The sequence below is a fragment of the Dipteris shenzhenensis genome, chromosome 4 (assembly GCF_047967505.1).
Source record: "Dipteris shenzhenensis isolate YYH24624 ecotype China chromosome 4, Dip_SZ_1.0, whole genome shotgun sequence".
Classification (NCBI taxonomy): domain Eukaryota; kingdom Viridiplantae; phylum Streptophyta; class Polypodiopsida; order Gleicheniales; family Dipteridaceae; genus Dipteris; species Dipteris shenzhenensis.
The window spans coordinates 59326877-59345597 of NC_141599.1; the positions used below are offsets into that span (position 1 = coordinate 59326877).

Here is an 18721-nt window from a genome sequence, read left to right on the forward strand (position 1 = left end):
GTATCTTGTATGTTATGGAGAGTTTATCCTTGCCTTGAAGAAATTTGTGATTACAAAGTGTATTAAGTGTATAGAAAATTGTTCTTGTAGTTGAGAATGATATTCATACTCTAATTGAGGAAATGAAAATGCCTTTTCAATATACAAGTTGCGGGACACATCTTTGAGAAAGTATTTTATGTTTGAGCATTGCTACATCCTTGGTTGTCACTGTATGTTCCTTATCTTGAACATCAATATTTAAAAAAATCTTTAAAACTAAAATAAAACATTTATATATTTCATGATAGCATATATATTTCCTTGAAAATTGGCAAACTAGGCATGAATGACACATTTTCAAACAGCAATGTATCAACGCATACACCTCCAGCTTTTTACTTCCATTATACTAGACTGATGGTTGAAAACTGTCCACACTTGACTTAAACAAGAAAAACTTGCTTGCAAAGTTGAAGTGCGAAATTGCGTTTAATGTCACATGGAAGGGTTCGCCAAAGTAAAGGTATAAGGTAATAAATTGCATTTGATACATATGGTTCTCTCATCGGAACATACACAATATTCCAAAAACTATTAGTATGAAAACTTTAGACTAGATATTAAAACCCGCTCAAATGCTGTGAATTATAAAACCCTAGATCCTACATAATAAAACCCTTTGATGGCACACGATAAGTACAAATTTGAAGAACCTCTCTAGGCTGTTCATATATGCTTCTTGCTCAAGTTTAGAGCTGACAATTATACAATGGGTCCTCTTTACCCATTTTGCACCACAGTTTAAGGGTTGATGCCAAGCAATAAGGCAAGACTAGAGATGGTGCTCATGCAAGGTAACAACATGCATAAGAAAGATGAAAAAAAACGGGACCATGTCACTGAGAAATGAAGCAAAAGGACATAAGGCCCAACAAAATACAGTGAGAAAGGAAGACAAAGGATGATAAAGAGAGAGGAGAGGGAAATACAAGGTATGGAAGAGGGAAATAGAAAAGGTAATGGAAATCAAAACGGAGAACGGTGACAATTGTTGGAGAGAGCTTAGAAGCACTCACTTTACCGCGGATAAATACACGATCATATGAAGAATCGTTGTTCTGGACTAGTTTGCATAACACTTGTAAAGAATCTTGGTGACCGCCATATATGTTTTGGCCAGTAAAACTAGCATATGTTGTGTTGAACCATCACCTACAACATGTGCAAAAGTAACAGTACAGCCGTGACCACACTTTTTAAGAACGTGAGTTTTCCAGCCTTGATCTGATCCATCTAAAATAAGAATCCAAAGCGCAAAACATGGAAACTAATAATCACAAGATTGGACGCTGGTGCAAATAAATAGTCAGATTGGGAGAATGCAACACCAGACTAGGTACAGTCTCCCTCCAGATGGTGGCTCATCCGTTCCATCTACAGACTACATATATTTCAAGTCAGCCAAATTCGATCCCAGATCTGCATACACAATCCTGCTATTCTACTCATAAAAGAGACATGTCACTCTCTGGACCCTTTAAAACACTGATACACAATGTGTCATCCAAGGTGCCCACATACAATAAAATGCATTGTAGAGAGCCAAAATGAATCTAGGGCGAAGCCCATTAATCGCATACTCCACAATGGGATCTTGCACACCAAGTTTGAAAGCAATTACACCCATAAAGACTGTTTGTGAGGGTCAAAGTGGCTCAAAAGTGTTCCCCATAGTGCGTACAATATTCTCCACCATCTTTCGTGTAGCTGTTATGGCTGACATAATCTTTAGCCTTATTGTTCCCGTTTCAGATGTTCCGAGTCTTTATTACCACATTTCATTGAAAGCACCCTTGTGAGGGTCCGATGAGAGGATTAAGAGCAGAACAAAGTGTTCCAAAATTGTGCATGGGGATGTAGCACCAGACTGCACCAGTTTGACCATCTACAATTCCTTGCACGCATGGCTGTTAGTTGAATTACCCTTGTGTTTATGAGACTTCCTCCAAATGAGGGAATATTCCTTCACGCTCATGGCATTGATATAAATATCTTTGAAGGCAAATTCATTTTGAGTATCCTCCAGATCTTATGGTATAAGCTTCAAATTACTAGCCACATCAACACAGTGGCATTTGGATTACTTCCCGTGCTCACAACGTGGTCTCTTGTGGTCCCTTTCTAGGTAATCCCTCTCTTTTTTATGGTGGTGATCTGTATCGGTCTCAACCCTGCGCTGGTGTTGATGATGGTGATGAAGATTGTCCCTGCTGTGCACATGCCGATGCTTGTTGTCAAGAGAACCATCTCTGCATCCATTTTCCAGGCCCCTTTCCAGAAGGTCTTCCTCCTCATTAACCTCGGGTTTAACAATCGATTTTTGGTCACCACCTTCCCCACGAGGATGCTGATTGTGATGGTCCCTGTTAAGAGCATAATTATACTTGCTTTCACACTGAGCATCCTTGTATCCATTTTCCAGATCCCTTTCTAGCAATTCTTCCTCATCAGTGAGCTCTGGTTTAGCAACAGAAGACTTCACGTCTCCCCCTTCACCTCTAAACTTCCGCCTCTTCTCTACAGCTGCCTTCAGCATATCAATATTGACATCATCAAGACCAGCCCGCGACATTTTGGGTTGCTCTTGCTGATGTGGATATTGATTTTGCTCCTTATCTTCAACTACTATTCTTGCCTTTGTTTCCACAACTGAACTTTTTTCTGCCACGGGGCTTGGTTCAGGAGGTGTCTCACCTATTGCTCTATTGCGATTACTTACACCCGCACTAGCACTGGGATCACTTGAACGAGAAGCAGGTGCTTCCCTGTTTTGCTCATATAATTCTAGCATTTGATTACTGACTTCTGCAAAACACAAAATTCAAATATAAAAATTACAACTTTAACTATTTTATCAAAATGACACAAAATTCATCTCCCACTAGAAAAACACTGATCCCAGAATATTAATTTCTCACTCCTGATTCAAAGAGCAAAGCATGATATTAGCTGCCAAAGAAAATTAAAACATCAGATGCAGATAATGTGGAACGTTAATCTAGCATTATCAGTCAGTGCTACCTTCCAATTGTCTAGGAGTAACCTCAAACTCCTGCCACCAGACCTTTTCCCCCTCAGATGGTAGCTTGACCTTGAGGAACTTTGCGGCAAGGAATATAGCCCCCGCAGCAATATGATGAGGCTTGAATTGCAAGCACAGAGAGGTGCGCAGCCTACACACCCCTTGTACAGTATTAATTCCCCCCAAGTAATCCATTGGCGTTGGATGTAAGGTGAAATTAACTAGCAGAAAATGTACCACAATTTAGAAGTGCATACCCATCATTTACAAAATTCCAAGCCACTTGAGCCAGGGCATTTTGTGCAACCTTGAACTTCTTGATAGCAGCAACCAGAGGCTTGTAAGGGTGGTGAATGTTTAGATCAAAGCCCAATGTTGTAAGAACAAGCCGTTCCCCAACCAACACAAGCTCTTTTTGTTGTTCATAAACGTCCTGTACCAAAAGACAACTGAAAATCAATTGCTAAACTTAAAGACACAGCAGAAGTCTGAAACATCTATCGTGCAAAAAAAGCAATCACATTAACAAAACCTCACTATCATCTTTCCAGTTTCAATATAACACAAGCCTATCCTTACCTTCTGCTTAATTCTTTGAACAGCAGCTGGATCTTTCTTGTTTCTAATCTCGTATGAAATAAAAATGACATCCCGAAGCCCTTTGGGGGTCTCTTCAACTTTTCCAGCCAGAAACATACAGATTGTTGCGATCATCTGCCAAGGGAGATGCTTTAGAATGCAGCTAATAAATGACATCACAACCTGCTCCTAAAAGCTTACTATTATACCTCTCAACCCCAAGAAAGGATCATAAGTTCCTCACATGCAATCAAGGCCGACCTTAAGATCCTTTAAAGACAAACACATCTCAAACAGAAGCTGCAGAAGCTACTCAAATTCCAGGACCCCTGACCAAGTACAGGAAGCTCAAAACTGGAACCTAAAAGCAAAGAACCATAGAGCAAGAGGAAAGGAAGAGAGAGTCGTACATATCAGAGTGTAATCCCCTATAGAATGATGCTTCATTATAGCTGGGCTGCCTGATCTGGACTGCATTGCGTGCCTTTCTGGACAGGGGTCTCATTCCCAAAAAGATGGATTCAAAAGGAATTGACCGCTTGCCTTACCTATTATCTCGCCCCAAATGTCCAACTATCATTCTCCTGATTAGAAAATATCTCTAACCCTATGTACCTTGACAAGGAGAGTGACATAGTTAGACAGCTTGAGCCATTTTAGAGGTGTAACTGTGGACCTTACAAAAGAAACTTCATACAAAACCTATAAAGAGAAGAATAAAAAGATGCCATATCCTACATAATTCTGAGGGAATAAAACACTAAGTTACAATACAAAGATGTCATACCCTACATGATTCTGAGGGAATAATACACTAGCTGTAAGTCGTCATCTTTGAAGAAAATTGGGCGGGGCTTGATGAGTCTCACGAAGGCATTATTCATTGTTATACACATTGCTGTTGAGTATCAGCAACAAATTTCAAAAAACTTTCCGTCTCATATATCTTAGATAGCCCATGGTAACCTGACGTGTCAAAAAGTGAAGTGCCTGCCAGATCGAGCACTCAAACGCATTTTGTGGATTGACTTCAAACAGGCTCCAAACACCACTTTTTAACCACAGAAGTATTTCTTTTTGCAATGGAGATAATCCACTGCAAAACAACACACACACACACACAAAGAAGAAGGAAAAAACCTGTATCTGAAGCTTATCTACCAATATTTAGCCTTCTTGCTCAAAAGTAGGATTCAAGGGAGTTCCGGCAAGAAAGAAATCAGCCAACGTCCTTAAAACTCGAGATTCTAGCTCAGCATTGCAATGCCAAGTCTATTCTGGCACTCTTCGAGGGAGTCCTAGCAGGACAGAGGCCATGCAAAAAAACCAACCCTAGCTGTTCCTGGCAGATAGAGAGGCTAGCTGCAACAAAGCAATAGGATCTAAAGGTTCAGAGGCAGCAGGAAAGCTTATGGGAAGCAGTCAACTGATTTGAAGGCTCTGGGAACCCTGGAACAACAGCAAGAAAGAAAGCAAGTCTATCTGGAGCAGTTCTCTTGCACTCTTGTAGGCGAAATCAACAGAATCAGCCCTAGACAAGACGAAAACACCGAATCGCCTTCCCTCTGCCACGCCTTTAATCCCTGGCAGTCCAATCTTGATGGAAGATTGAATCTAGTCACTGTTTAGAAACCCTGGAAGCCTGCTGGAGAAATTTGTCAAGTCCGGAATGTTAGAATTCGTGGTTAATGCTCCACATGTTTTGCCCCCCCCTATTTATGAGAAGAAGGGCAAGGGGCATAGGCGATTAGAAGGGGGAGTGATTGAGAGGGGGTCGCCGACCGGTCAAAGTCAATGGTCGGTGGCCAAGGTCAATGGTCGGTGGTCAATGGCCGGTGGCCAAGGTCAATAATGGTCAAGGTCAATGGTCAGTGGTCAATCCACCACCCCTTTGTGGACTCTCCCCTCTATTATATAAAGCCCCCTTCCCCCTCACTATCATATAGCACTCAAGCCTTCAGCCTCTCAGCACTGAAGCTGATCCAGCTACGCGCACTTAGTAGGGAGAAGGCGACTTGTCTAGCCCACCATTGGTGGAAGAAGATTGCCGCAACTGCTGCCCTTTGTAGCTGCTCCTCTTGCAACCTTTTGCTCTTCATTCTAGAAGGAAGAACTTGTTCAGTTTTGCCGTCTCCTTTGTTACTTTATTGCTGCACTTTTGTTGAGTTGTTTTCCAGCAAGTATTCATCTCTTTTGCTTCCGCTATACTGTGATTTAACATGGTATCAGAGCCCATGTTCTAGGGCTCACCTGGAAGCTTGAAGGAAGGGACTTCCACGCGAGAATCTTCGCCGAAGACGGTCCCGGTTCAAGTATTACTTGCTGTCCTTGCTGTCCGAACAGTAAGGAAGAAGATTTCTGTTTCCAGACATGTCGACAAAAGCCTCATCCACGACAGCCCCCTCTCCCTCTTCTTCTCATCCTTCATCCCCAACTTCGGAGAAAGTGGGAAGCTCGATGGTACCAACTACCCGATATGGAAGGTGAAGGTCCGGTCACCTCGTGGCCCGGAAACTATGGAGGCTCGTCACGGGAGGTGATCCAAGTCCGGTAGACACCTTGGACAGCAAAGGAAACATAGTTACCCTGACCGATCTGGATGATCTCAAGTATTGGGAAGACCGAGATGCTCAAGCTCTTGCCATGCTTATTGGGATGTCAGCAGACGCGATCATCCCACATATCCAAATGGCAAAGACTTTCGTAGAGGCATGGGCCATTTTGAAAGACCTCTACGAGACGGACAACACGGCCCACATCCTCACTCTCCAGCATCAACTTCACAATATGGATATGAGTGAGGGAGACAAAGTACACGACACCTAACGAAGGTGAAGGTTGTGAGAGACCAACTTGCGACAGTTGGTCAAAAGGTGGATTCAAGCCAGTTGGCACTGATGGTGCTACATAAGCTACCCAGGAGCTTCAAAGGTTTCATGACGACGGTCACAGCAAGTCAAAGAACAAAGCCCATGACTTTTGAAGAGCTTTGCCCTCTTTTCATCCAGGAGGAGGCTAGAGAGGATTTGTACTCCCAAGCAGACGAGAAAGCCCTAACTGTGAAGGACAGGGCCGGCACGGGCAAGTCCAAGGACTTCCACAAGAAGACTGACGATCAGGAGCACAAGAAGAACATGAAATGCTTCTATTGCGAGAAGCCTGGTCATATGGCGAAGGAATGCCGCAAGAAGAAGGCACACCTAAAGCGAAAGAAGTAGAACAAGGGCAAGGAGGACTCAAGTGGGGAGGCGGCAAATGTTACCACATAGAAGCTCTTCATGATCTTAGAAACATGCTCTACTCTCTTGGCGGTCCGTGGACAACAGTGCCTCGAAACACGTGTCCTTCAAAAAGGATTGGTTCACCACCATGGAATCTACTCATCCAAGCTCCAAAGTATCGGTGGGGGACAGCAAAACGTGCCTTGTCAAAGGTGTTGGAAGTAATCCTTTCGTCACGAGCTCCGATGAACAGAAGGTACTATCTGGTGTACTTTATGTTCCTGACTTATGCAAAACCTTCTCTCTGTGAGCCAAATGGACCAACATCAAATGTCAGTTCTCTTCAGCAAAGGTCAAGTCACAGTAAAGACCAAGGACGGAAAGGTGGTTGCTAGAGGAGTACAGGACCATGAGTTGTATCGACTCAATGCCCTACTTGTTCGTGGAGATTAGGGCAGGTCCAAACTCTGGCACGAACGGTTCGGACATGTGAATTATGGCACTTTGACCGACATGCAAAAGACCAAAATGGTGGATGGACTTCCGCTAATCACAGGCAAAGATGGTGTTTGTCGAGCTTCTTGGAGGGAAAGTAGCATCGAGACAAGTTCCCTCAAGAGGCTTCATCCACGGCTAAGGCCCCTCTAGAGTGGTCCATTCCAACTTATGTGGACCGATGTCGACAAACTTCTTCGCAGGTTCAGGGTATTCTCTTTTCTTTGTCGACGACTTTAGCAGGATGACTTGGGTTTATTGTATTGCCAAGAAATCTCAGTCCTTTAAAAAGTTTAAGGAATGGAAGGCAAAGGTGGAGAAAGAAACAAAGAGGTAGGTCAAGGATTTCCGTACCGATTGAGGAGGCGAGTTTACATCAATTGAATTCAACGACTTCTGCAAAACACATGGAATCAAGCGACAATTGACTACAGCCAGGACTTCTCAGCAAAATGGTGTAGCTTAAAGGAAACACAAGACCTCAATTGAGATGGGATTGACTACGTTGCAAGGCAAGAATCTTGTCAAAGCCTATTGGGGTGAAGCCCTTGCAACTGCAATTCATATTCTCAACCAGACGAAGACAAAGGCTGTGGAACACATGACTCCATACGAGGTGTACTATACAAGGTGTACTATGGTAAGAAACCAACAATCTCTCACTTATGGATTTTTGGTTCTAACGACTATGTTCATGTGCACAAGGATGAACGGAAGAAGCTTGATCCTAAAAGCCAACAGTGCATCTTTGTTGGCTACAGTGAAGAGTCTAAGGCATACAGACTCTTTGACCTCAAGAGGAAGCAGATCATTGTCAGCCGAGATATGGTGTTTGAGGAGACACTGCCAAAGACTGTTGATGATGATCACGAATTCAGAGCTCTTCCCCCTCCCCCACCCAAAGTTGTCATTGAGGAGGTCCCCCAAGAGGCCCCAGAAGCCGAAGACAAGGAGGAGGAGCAACCAGCTCTAGTACCCACTTCAGAGGATCCTCAGCTAGCCAGGAAACTCCCAAAGTGGTATCTCAAGACTTTACAAGAGTCTCGAATGACGGATATACCTGAGAGCAGTTCTGGCCTTCGGAGGTCCCAGCAGCATGCTTCAGCTTCATCTGCTCACTGTGTGTTAGTGACTCAAGTCACAGAACCCACGTCCTTTAAGGAGGCCAAGGACATCCCAGAGTGGTAGGCGGCCATGCAGACAGAGATGGACGCCATCCAAAAGAACCACACATGGGACTTGGTGGATCGACCTCGCAAGAGGAAGGTCATCCGAACCAAGTGGGTCTACTAGCAAAAGTTCAAGTCCGACGGGAGCTTGGCCAAAGACAAATGCTAGATTGGTGGTGAAGGGATATGCTTAGTCAAAGGGTCTTTACTTTGATGAGACCTTTGCCCCAACTACTTGGATGACATCATTCCGGACAGTCATAGCTTTGGCTACACATCATAGTTGGTCGGATGTCAAATCTCTCTTCCTTAAAGGGACCCTGGAGGAGGAGGTTTATGTTGAGCAACCCCCAGGGTTTCATGTTCTAGGGTCCACATCACAAGTATGCAGATTGAGGAAGGCACTATACGGGCTGAAACGCCCCAGAGCATGGTACCAACAGATAGATGAGTTCTTTGACCGGATTGGGCTCGAGAGGAGTCCTTTTGATCCCAACCTCTACTTCTTGATTGAGGGCGGGATGATGCTGGTTATCATTTTGTATGTGGATGATCTCGTGCTCACAGGGAATCACAAGGACAGAATAGCCGAAGTCAAGAAGTTGCTCATAACAGAGTTCGAGATGTCCGACTTGGGGCTGCTCCACTACTTCCTTGGTATTGAGGTACGGCAGAGCAGTGATAGTATTTTCATTTGTCAGGAGAAATATCGTCATAAGTTGCTTAGGAGGTTCCAGATGGAGAACTGCAAGCCTGCAGTTACACTGATGGAGGTTGGGCTTCAACACTCGGCCCAACATCTCTTTCTCCGTTGGAGTCTTATGCAAGTTCTCTGCCAAACCCAAGGAGGCACACTGGAGAGCAGGATTAAGAGTACTACAGTACCTACACGGTACTAGTACCTATGGCATTACCTACACCTCAGGCTTGGACCTTGGGGATTTCTGTGATTCCGACTGGGCCAAGGACTTCGACACTCGGAGATCCACTCCAAGCTATTGTTTTGTGCTTTCTTCAGGAGCTATCTCATGGCTCAACAAGAAGCAACCTTCCGTTGCCCTCTCATCGACGGAGGCAGAGTACAAGGTTGCATGCACCGTAGCATGCGAATCTTTATGGCTCAGATGGATCTTGGAGGATCTGGACCAGACACAGACAGAGGCAACCATGATCCAGTGTGACAACCAGAGTTGCATGGCCATTGCGAAGAATCCGGTGTTTCACGCCAGAGCCAAGCACATCGAGGTTCACTACCATTTTGTTCGAGAACTCATCATCGACGCATTGTTGACCTGATGTATGTCCCCACTGCCAACAACCTTGCTGATGTTTTCACGAAGGCTCTCCCTCGAGAGCAACTGGAGCATCTGATCACACGCATGGGTATCGGCCCACCATTGGGTCATTAAGAGGGGGTGTTAGAATTCATGGTTAATGCCCCGGGGACATGTTTTGCCCCCCCATTTATGAGGAGAAGGGCAAGGGACTTAGGCACTTAGAAGGGGGAGTGATTGAGAGGGGGTCGTCAATCGGTCAAAGTCACTGGTCAGTGACCAAGGTCAAAGTCAATGGTCAGTGATCAATGGCCGGTGGTCAAGGTCAATGTCAAGGTCAATGGTCGGTGGCCAAGGTCAATGGTCGATGGCCAAGGTCAATGGCCGGTGATCTAGGTCAATGGCCAGTGGCCAATGTCAATGGTCGGTGGCCAAGGTCAATGGTCAGTGGTCAATCCACCACCCCTTTGTGGCCTCCGCTCTATTATATAAAGCCCCCTTCCCCCTCACTATCATATAGCGCTCAAGCCTTCAGCCTCTCAGCACTGAAGCTGTTCCAGCAGCACGCACTTAATAGGGAGAAGGCGGCTTGTCTAGCCCACCGTTGGTCGAAGAAGATTGCAGCAACTGCTGCCCTTTGTAGCTGCTCCTCTTGCAGCCTTTTGCCCTTCGTTCTAGAAGGAAGAACTTGTTCAATTTTGCCATCTCCTTTGTTACTGTGTCGCTGCACTTTAGTTGAGTTGTTTTCCAGCAAGTATTCATCTCTTTTGCTTCCGTTGTATCGTGATTTTTAACACGGAAGCCCTGGATGGCTTCTGGCACTTGCAAAACTCCTGGACAATGTACTAGGAGACTCTAGAACAGCCCAGATGAAAGTGAAACTGAAAAACAACTGGCTTGGTGAGCTCCTGGCAAACTGTGAATCAGCAAATAGGTTCCAGGCGGGCTCTAATAGGCTGCCATTCCAAATTAGCCCCGGGAACATACGAAGCAAAGAAACGACCAGCCTAGAACCTGAGAACCTTGGGAAAGTGCAAACAGTGAAACACGTGTCTTGGAGAGCTCCCTAGAAAGATGCAAACCAGCAAACAACTCCCGAGATGGTTTGGGCAAGGTAATTAAATCGATTCTTGATTGAGATCTTATTCAAAGCTCTGTAGTCAATACACATTCTCCAAGATCCATCCTTCTTTTGCACAAGTAGGACGAGAGAACAATATGGAGAAGAGCTTGGCTGAATCAGGCCCTTCTGTAACAATTCATTCACCTCACACATGATCTCCTCTTGCTGTGCCACACTCACCCTGTATGGTGGTCGGTTAGGTGGAGAACTGCCAGGAATGATATCAATGGTATGATCTTCTAGCCTCTCAAGAGGTAACTCCTCTGGGAGTTCATTGAAAAACAATCTTGAGACTGAAATACAAAGCTGTTTTTCCAGCTTGGAGAAATTAGATTCATCCTCAAGTGGTTCTTTTTCTTTGACAAAAATCAAATACATTGAAAGATGCTTTTTCATTATAGAAGAAATCGCCGAAGTGGATACAACTGGGACTGATTCCCCTTTCGAGTTTACATCTATGACTTGGGTTTTACCCCCTATAAGTCAAGGTAAGCTTCTTATCATGTGTATCAATGATAGCATGCACACGGTACATCCAAGGCATCTCTAGCAAAACATCACACTCAAGTAAAGGCATCACATAGAAATCCTCATAGTCCACATATCCCTGAATATGAATCTGTAGCTTCCCTATGATAGGAGTGACAGGGGTACTAAGCTCCGGATTAGCCATGTTGGCCTCACAAAGAGGACCAATCTCCTCTGGTTGAAGACCCAATGTTAGGAGTAATGAAATTTGCTTTGGCTCCACAGTCTTCTTCTCATCATGCTCACCCCCAATGATGTCAGGTATGTGGCCAGCACTTGGCTTGGGTTTCTTGCCTCTGGAGTCCTCTCTAGTGACTTGATTAGGGTCAGCCCGAGTTGCTGCAGGTTCTTTCCTCTTCTTGTTAGGACAATCTGCTGCCCTATGACCCGTCTCTTTGCAAAGAAAACACCTCTTTCCAGCTTGCTGTGGTTTCTTTGGCTCCTCCTTGAAGTTGCTTTTGAAACTTGAGACTCTGCCCTGCATGAGTGAGTAAGCTGTGTTGGCATTCTCTATCGACTGTGACATGCTGGAAATGTGTCTTGGTGCAATAGTCCCTCAACTCTTTGGGAAGACCACAACAATACTTTTCAGCTTGCTCTAAAATGGAGACTGTTCTGTAAGAGCTCACAGGTAAAAGCGCATCCCAAAACTTCTTGTTGTAATCTTCTAGATTCTTGCATTCCCTAGCATTCAAGTTATGCCACTGAGACATGACACCCACTTCAAAAGTAGTGGTGAGCCATGCAGCTGAGAATGCCTTCTTAAATTCAACCCATGTAGCAGGTGTTTGGCCCTAAAGGAAAAGGTTAGACCACCATTGCATGGCATTACCCTTAAGGAATGTGGCTGCCTTCCTGATTTTCGAGGACTCCTGAAGTATCCTCCAGCAAAAGTCAAGTCAGATTGCTGCAAGAAAGTAAGAGCCTTCATCCTATCTGCATGACCATTGAAGGTCTCAAACTTCACTGCTGGCCCCCCTTCCTTGTAATCCTTCATCTTGAGCCTAGGCTCCAACTGATCATATCCAAGCGGCTGCAAATAAAGAGGCTGCTGTCCTGGGGTCCTTCTGGAGCTTGAAGAACACCTGGGTTTGGAGGCACAAGTGGTACTCGCTGAGCGTGTGACACCATGGGACTGCCTCCCTGCAGTCCAGGCTGTATCCCCACATTAGCATACAAAGAATTTGGGGCTGGCTGTGAGGTCATGGCCTGAAATATGGATCCTCCTCCAAAGTGTGTAGGCTGAACCACATACGGTGGTTGGGCTTGCTGCCCTTGCTGCACATTCTAAGCATTGCTACCATGCTCATTCCCATTTGGTCCCCGCCTCTGTGGCACCGCAAGTGGCTGTACCACTGGTGTCGGTGGCTCTGATAGTGGCTGTACCACTGGTGTCGGTGGCTCTCGTAGTGGCTGTCCCACATGCATCTGTGGACCCTGAATGGGTTGTGCCTCTGCCCTCGGCATCAAAACTGGATTATGCACACTCTCAGCAAAACTCTGAGTGAGCTGAGTCAATACTTGCAACACAGAAGCCATCTTTGTTTGCATTACTGCCATAGCATTTGGCTGTACACTTGGGCCAACACCCAATGCAACTGTACCCACAAGATTTTGCACTTGTGGAGCTGGCTGCCCCAATGCATCAACCTGAACATTCTGCCCATGATGGGCTGCATCTTGCACTCTTATTCCAGGGTATGCTCCCCTTATCTGTAGCTCTGGCTCAGACTCTGAGTCTGCATCATAATCAAACCTTATATGCTCCATATCCAAAAACAATGGATGGCTGTAACAAAATCAGCAAAAGCTTTCTCTACCCAAGCTGCCCAGGGACTCCTCTGGATGATTTGATGAGAGGGTCCCGGCAACGGAACCACTGTAACCGGCCTTTGATCGACAAAGGGCAATGTAACTGACTCTACTATCTCACAAAACTGAAATACAGCCAACTTAAAACATTGCCATTGTCCATAAACACAAAACTCAGAGCATATAACTTCACTGAATAGTATCGTTGAACCATTTAAGACAAGGGAGGCTAGAATGCCCCTACTCAAAAGCATGAAGAGTGACACATGTTGGCCCCAAAACTTGGCACCCCTTGCGGTATTTATTTAATTACTGGTTAGCTCAAATACAAAGGGACTCCCTTCAAGAGCTCACCCGCAGGTGCAACCCAGTACAATGCTAACCCGTGGTTGCGCTAGTGACCAACTCCCAGTGCTATTCTCTTGGTTCCTTTCAGTAGTCATGCATAAGACAAGTAGAACAACCTGACAACATGCCAAGCAATGCATTCACATATATCCAAGCCATTACTGAGCCCAAGGCTAGCCACTGCACCCCCAAGAAGAGAGTATCACAACCAGTGCCCCAATCCTCTCCCGGGCCAACACCAAGGCATCCAACCTTGCAAAAACTCAGTACGAATGGCAAATGAGGTCCTACTTTGTCTCCAAGAGCCGCTTCTCTTGCTCAAGAAGAAGAGCAATGAATTGAAGCAATGTGGAGTCCAGATTGCAGCAAGCAATCTCCACATCTGTTTTTCCCTAACATATCTATCTAGCCCTCTGACCTCTAAAGTCACACTAGTTACATACATAGTTCAATGACTGATGCTCCACACAATAATTCAGTGCTAGGCTTGGCCTACCTTTCTTCCTTTCACCCATTTAAAAGCACATACCATCGTGATGCACCTCTACAGTATCTTCACCTCTAAGGTATCTTGGAAACATTCTAGCTCTAAACCCCTTGGGAATCTAGGTTCCTCGATGATTGATAGCCCAAATGATGAGAGCTACGCTTGTTATAACCCTCAAACCCTCATCTACATTAACTAGGTCATAAAGAGTAAACCCTGGGGCTCTATATAGACACCTCTACCATCTTTATCCTCAAAGCTTAGCAACCGTGGAAATATCACTCCTTCAATCAATTCCACTCAAAAAACACATAAGAGAAAAGTCATCGACTATGACCACTTCAAGGACTTTATAGTCAAGCATAAGGTTTTAAACAATTGAGCATAACTTTATGCCTCTTGAGAAGATCTAGGCAATTTCAACATGTCTATATATATTTGGGTGTCTTTAAAGGAAACGCCATTCTTACAATGGAAACTAAATTACAAAGAGCACTCACATCCACTAACGAAACCAAGGTATATGTTGATGAAAATCGCCTTTATTCTCAAAACTTAAATGAGTTGTTATATTTTCAAAAGCACTACACCTTCACCAAGAACACATGAATCTAAAGCCATGTTTAAGTTAAAGATAGTTTCTTAAAATGACAACTAGCATGCTGATCATGACTTATACTCACATATCTATCATTCTTTAAATGGGATTGCCGTAAGAAGAAGCGATGACAAAACACGATGGCTGTAGCTATCGTCACCTGAGGCCTGTACAACAAGACAAATATTGAAGCAATAAGAGATGAAGCTCTCTTCTCTATAGATCTTGTACGGTTTGGTTTATTGGAGGCATAAATAACATCAAATCATGTCATGTTGCTCTCTCTCTCTCTCTCTCTCTCTCTCTCTCTCTCTCTCTCACGAAGGTTTGAAGAAGGTCTTGCTGCGCATTACACGATCATTAACCGTTGCATGTTACACCATTTGACCAAGCCATCTTACACATTGTGCACCCTAAGAACCCACTCTTGGTCTAGATTGTTATAAAACATTGGGGTGAAACCTGAGGTATCTCGCCTAAGCTATATGTTAGAAATGACCCACCAGAGGGTACACATAGTGGAAGTCTGATAGTATTGCCCAAGAGCTCACATAGTGTGGTGTGGGGTGTAATGTGCATAGATGTGCAAGCCAGTAAATAGACAATGCTCAGAGACAAATATAGAAGCAACACTTTATATTTCCACCCGTCCACAAAGTAGAACAAGATACACTACCACAAAGATCTCCTACTAAATGTCAAGCACTTCTAGATCTCTAAGACCGCGTGCTCCACCTCGAGCATATGTAGACTCTCTGTCTAGATCCCTTCCACCTTGCTGTCCAGAAGCCAGCCTAGGTGGGCAGCCCTTTCTCAGCTTTGTCTACAGGCTATGATGTACCTCCTTCACCTCCAGAAGATAGGCCCAAGGTAGGTCTTACTGCTGCTCCAGGTGATATGGAATGAGGGCATGGAAACCCTCCTTTTATAGCCCCCAAGGGCTACTGACAAAAACCGACCAGCCTAGATCAACCTAGCCGATCTGGTCTGTCACAAAACTGACTTGGTTGGCTGGTCCAACCAGCCCTGTATAAGGGCCCTAGCCAGGCCCTTTTGGGCTGCTGCTAGGCTGCCCTTTTGTTGCTGCTGGAGACCCTCTTGCAAGCTTCATACCTGCCCACAGACCCCCGCCATGCAGTCGTACTGCAGCCGTACAGGTCCGCGCCCTATTCAAGACCTGTTGCAGGCAATAACCCTGCGCACAAGCCTGCCCAAACAGGTCGCCAAGCTGCACCTCCAATTGCAGGTCCATGGCCTGCCCTTTGCCTTGACAGCTGCCCACATGGCAGCTCATGTACTGCAGCCCCAATATCTCTAGGTCTACCTCCCCCATGCTCTCCTCACATGGGGACTTATAGATGGGGAGGTGACCATTCCAACACTATAAGCCTTAGAAAGTCTAGTCAACCCCTAAGTTTTAGGTTCTAAAATCTTTTGTGGGTCGTATTATCTTTGAAGATTTTCTTCTCTTCATTTAAATCTCATCATCTAGCTGAAGTTTGTGCTTGTTGAACACTAGTTAATGGATCTCATCTAACAATTTCGGATTTCAACATGAGTTTTATTGATTCCTACATAAGGATTCACTTTTAAAACAAAAAATTGTTTCTAATTTTCCGTGTTGTGGCTTAGGCACTAGAGCTTCCTAAGATTTGTCATGTTTTAAAGTCTTATTTTGCAATTAAAATCAAATTACACCAAGTCTGTGTTTGGAGTAACTTCAGTCATTTCATTTTAGTCTATGCCAATTTCTATCTATACCTTCATAAGACTAGAATATATCCAATATAAGACAAGCAAGGGAACAAAGGGAAGAAGGGAGTTTGCAAGCAACTCACACAAAGTTATGAGTAAATGGGAAGATTTAAAAATTAAAAAAACTTGTGTTAAACAATGCTACGCTTATGTTCTCGTCAATACCAAGCATAAGCTGTCATCAGGGTTCGAAGATTCCAAAATCTCTTGGGTACAATGATGTGATAACATGGGACCTAAGTGCTGGACTGTTAGCGCCTGATAGTGCCTAAACCACAAAACTAAAGTTGCCCCTTAATAGCCCTAAAGTGACTACTATAGGCACATACCAAGTCCCTTGATAAAAGGCATACAGAATACAAAATAGTACCTGCCACAAATCGCTAAGAAAGTGCAACAGGATTAGTTTTGAATTGTAATCTGTTCATATTAAAATCATGATAGAAAATTCCCAATGCAATGTGTATACCATGCAAACAAGATAAACAACAAATTAGAATTACGAACAGTCATATCCCACGCATAAACATATAGTTCACACGCAGTAGCTTGGAAAATATACATATACACAGATTAACCTTTACAAAATACATCATTGTGGAAAAACAGCTGCCGGTTTCCCAGCTACAATGAGGAAAATAGCTGAAATGCAGTTTCAGGAAATGGCTGAATGCCAATCGCCATGCCATTTTTCTGCTGCTCGGAAGGAGGAAAACAATACACAATTTAAAAGGGCAAAGAATAAATTTGCACTAATGTCATCTCAATAGATAACTTCGTAAGACTATAATATATTACAAATTAAATTTTATATAAAATGTCATCTGACTAGATGTCTTGCACTCGTAAATGAAATTTATATTCAAGCTCCACAAAATCCTCAGACACACTGAGCACTTTTGGGTACCAAAGTAATGCAATCTGGAAGAGGCATCGAGAAATATCCATGTTGTAGCTACTAATCCACTCAGGCTATGCTCTCTCATGCTTGAAGAAATTATTTCTACATCGCAACTTCAACATATGCAACTTACAAATCTGCGTTATTCCAAAGACAAATCTTGTAAAAGACACCTGACTGCCATGCTAAACTAAGTTGTAAGAGTAGAGAAGACTAACACGCTTAACATTTACTGGCAGCTGACGATATTGCAATTCTTCAGGCTTGGGCTAGACACTTGGAGCTGTACGGGAGGTGAAAAGCAAGCGTGTCCATATTAAATAATGCCTCGAGATAGCCATCAGGAAATGGTATATATTTGATGATCCTTGCATCTGTCTATTGAAAACTTCTTTTCAAAAATATGTCGGTCCCCCACGCCGAAACAGACAAGACCGATATCCACTAACATATTTGAGAACAAGTGCCTACGCTTACACGCATAAACACTTAAGGCAGCCAGGAAAAGATATGCGTTCTGCAGAAGTACGAAATTGACCTTGCAACTTAAAGTACCGTAGACAGCACTTACACTTTGAGTCGCATACCAAGGTCTTGCAAAAAGGTACAGTAAGACTTCCGGAAGTAGCTTTCCTTTTTAAGGTCGATGCCATTCATTCTTGAAGGGGAACTCTTTTCAATGTACTCGCGGGAGAAATACCAATTTGAGCTGGAGTGATCCGGTTCCTCCAGGTTACCATGCGACGTTCCTGCTGTTGCGAGTGCTATCTGGGAAGCATCTACTTGCAGCAAGCCTGCCATCTTCCACAATTCCCCCCGCGCAACGGGAAAGCAGATTATATAACCCTGATTCAAAAATCAGAGTTTCCTACCTCTGCACGACCCAGAAAGCTTTCAAGGAGTAAGAAATGGTCTATACTTTTACGTGTCCGCTCTACATTATAGGTGTACCCTTTATCCTATGAAATCCACGTGGCCATCGGTCACATTCAAAATGGGGTGTTCTAATCTTACATAAGATAAGACGAGTAGCTTGACCCGTCTACGACGAGTTGGAGACCTGCTCTGTTGGGTCTCAAGGTGGGATTTCAAAAGAGAAATTCTGAAGTTTGATGACCCGTTGCAACACTGGAACCGCTTGGCTTGGGCTTGGCTCACTCAGTGTAGGATTACTCCTTGGGGTATTGTTGTAATTTTGTCCACCAGCTTTCCTTAAACCCCCTCTGTACTTTCATACATAAAATTTTGCAAGATTACGTGAGTAAGGCATTGTATGCCAATGTAGTGCTAGATTGCAACACAATCAATCTTGGTTTATGGGATACATTAGTTTGAGTGTAAATAAATAAAGTTCATGAATCTGTTTG

At 44.1% G+C, this 18721-nt stretch overlaps 1 protein-coding gene across 1 annotated transcript; it reads right to left on the bottom strand.

Moving 5' to 3' along the window:
* Positions 1 to 1050: 1050 nt before the first annotated feature.
* On the bottom strand, positions 1051 to 18262 carry LOC147903126 (cyclin-T1-3-like). The gene is made up of 6 exons (XM_087374218.1): positions 17926 to 18262; positions 14784 to 14865; positions 3644 to 3778; positions 3322 to 3497; positions 3064 to 3215; positions 1051 to 2847 (listed from the first exon to the last, which is right to left on the bottom strand). Exons 1-6 carry the CDS (start codon positions 18153 to 18155, stop codon positions 2123 to 2125), a joined length of 1500 nt encoding a protein of 499 aa, XP_087230344.1. The 5' UTR covers positions 18156 to 18262; the 3' UTR covers positions 1051 to 2122.
* Between the last annotated feature and the right edge of the window lie 459 nt (positions 18263 to 18721).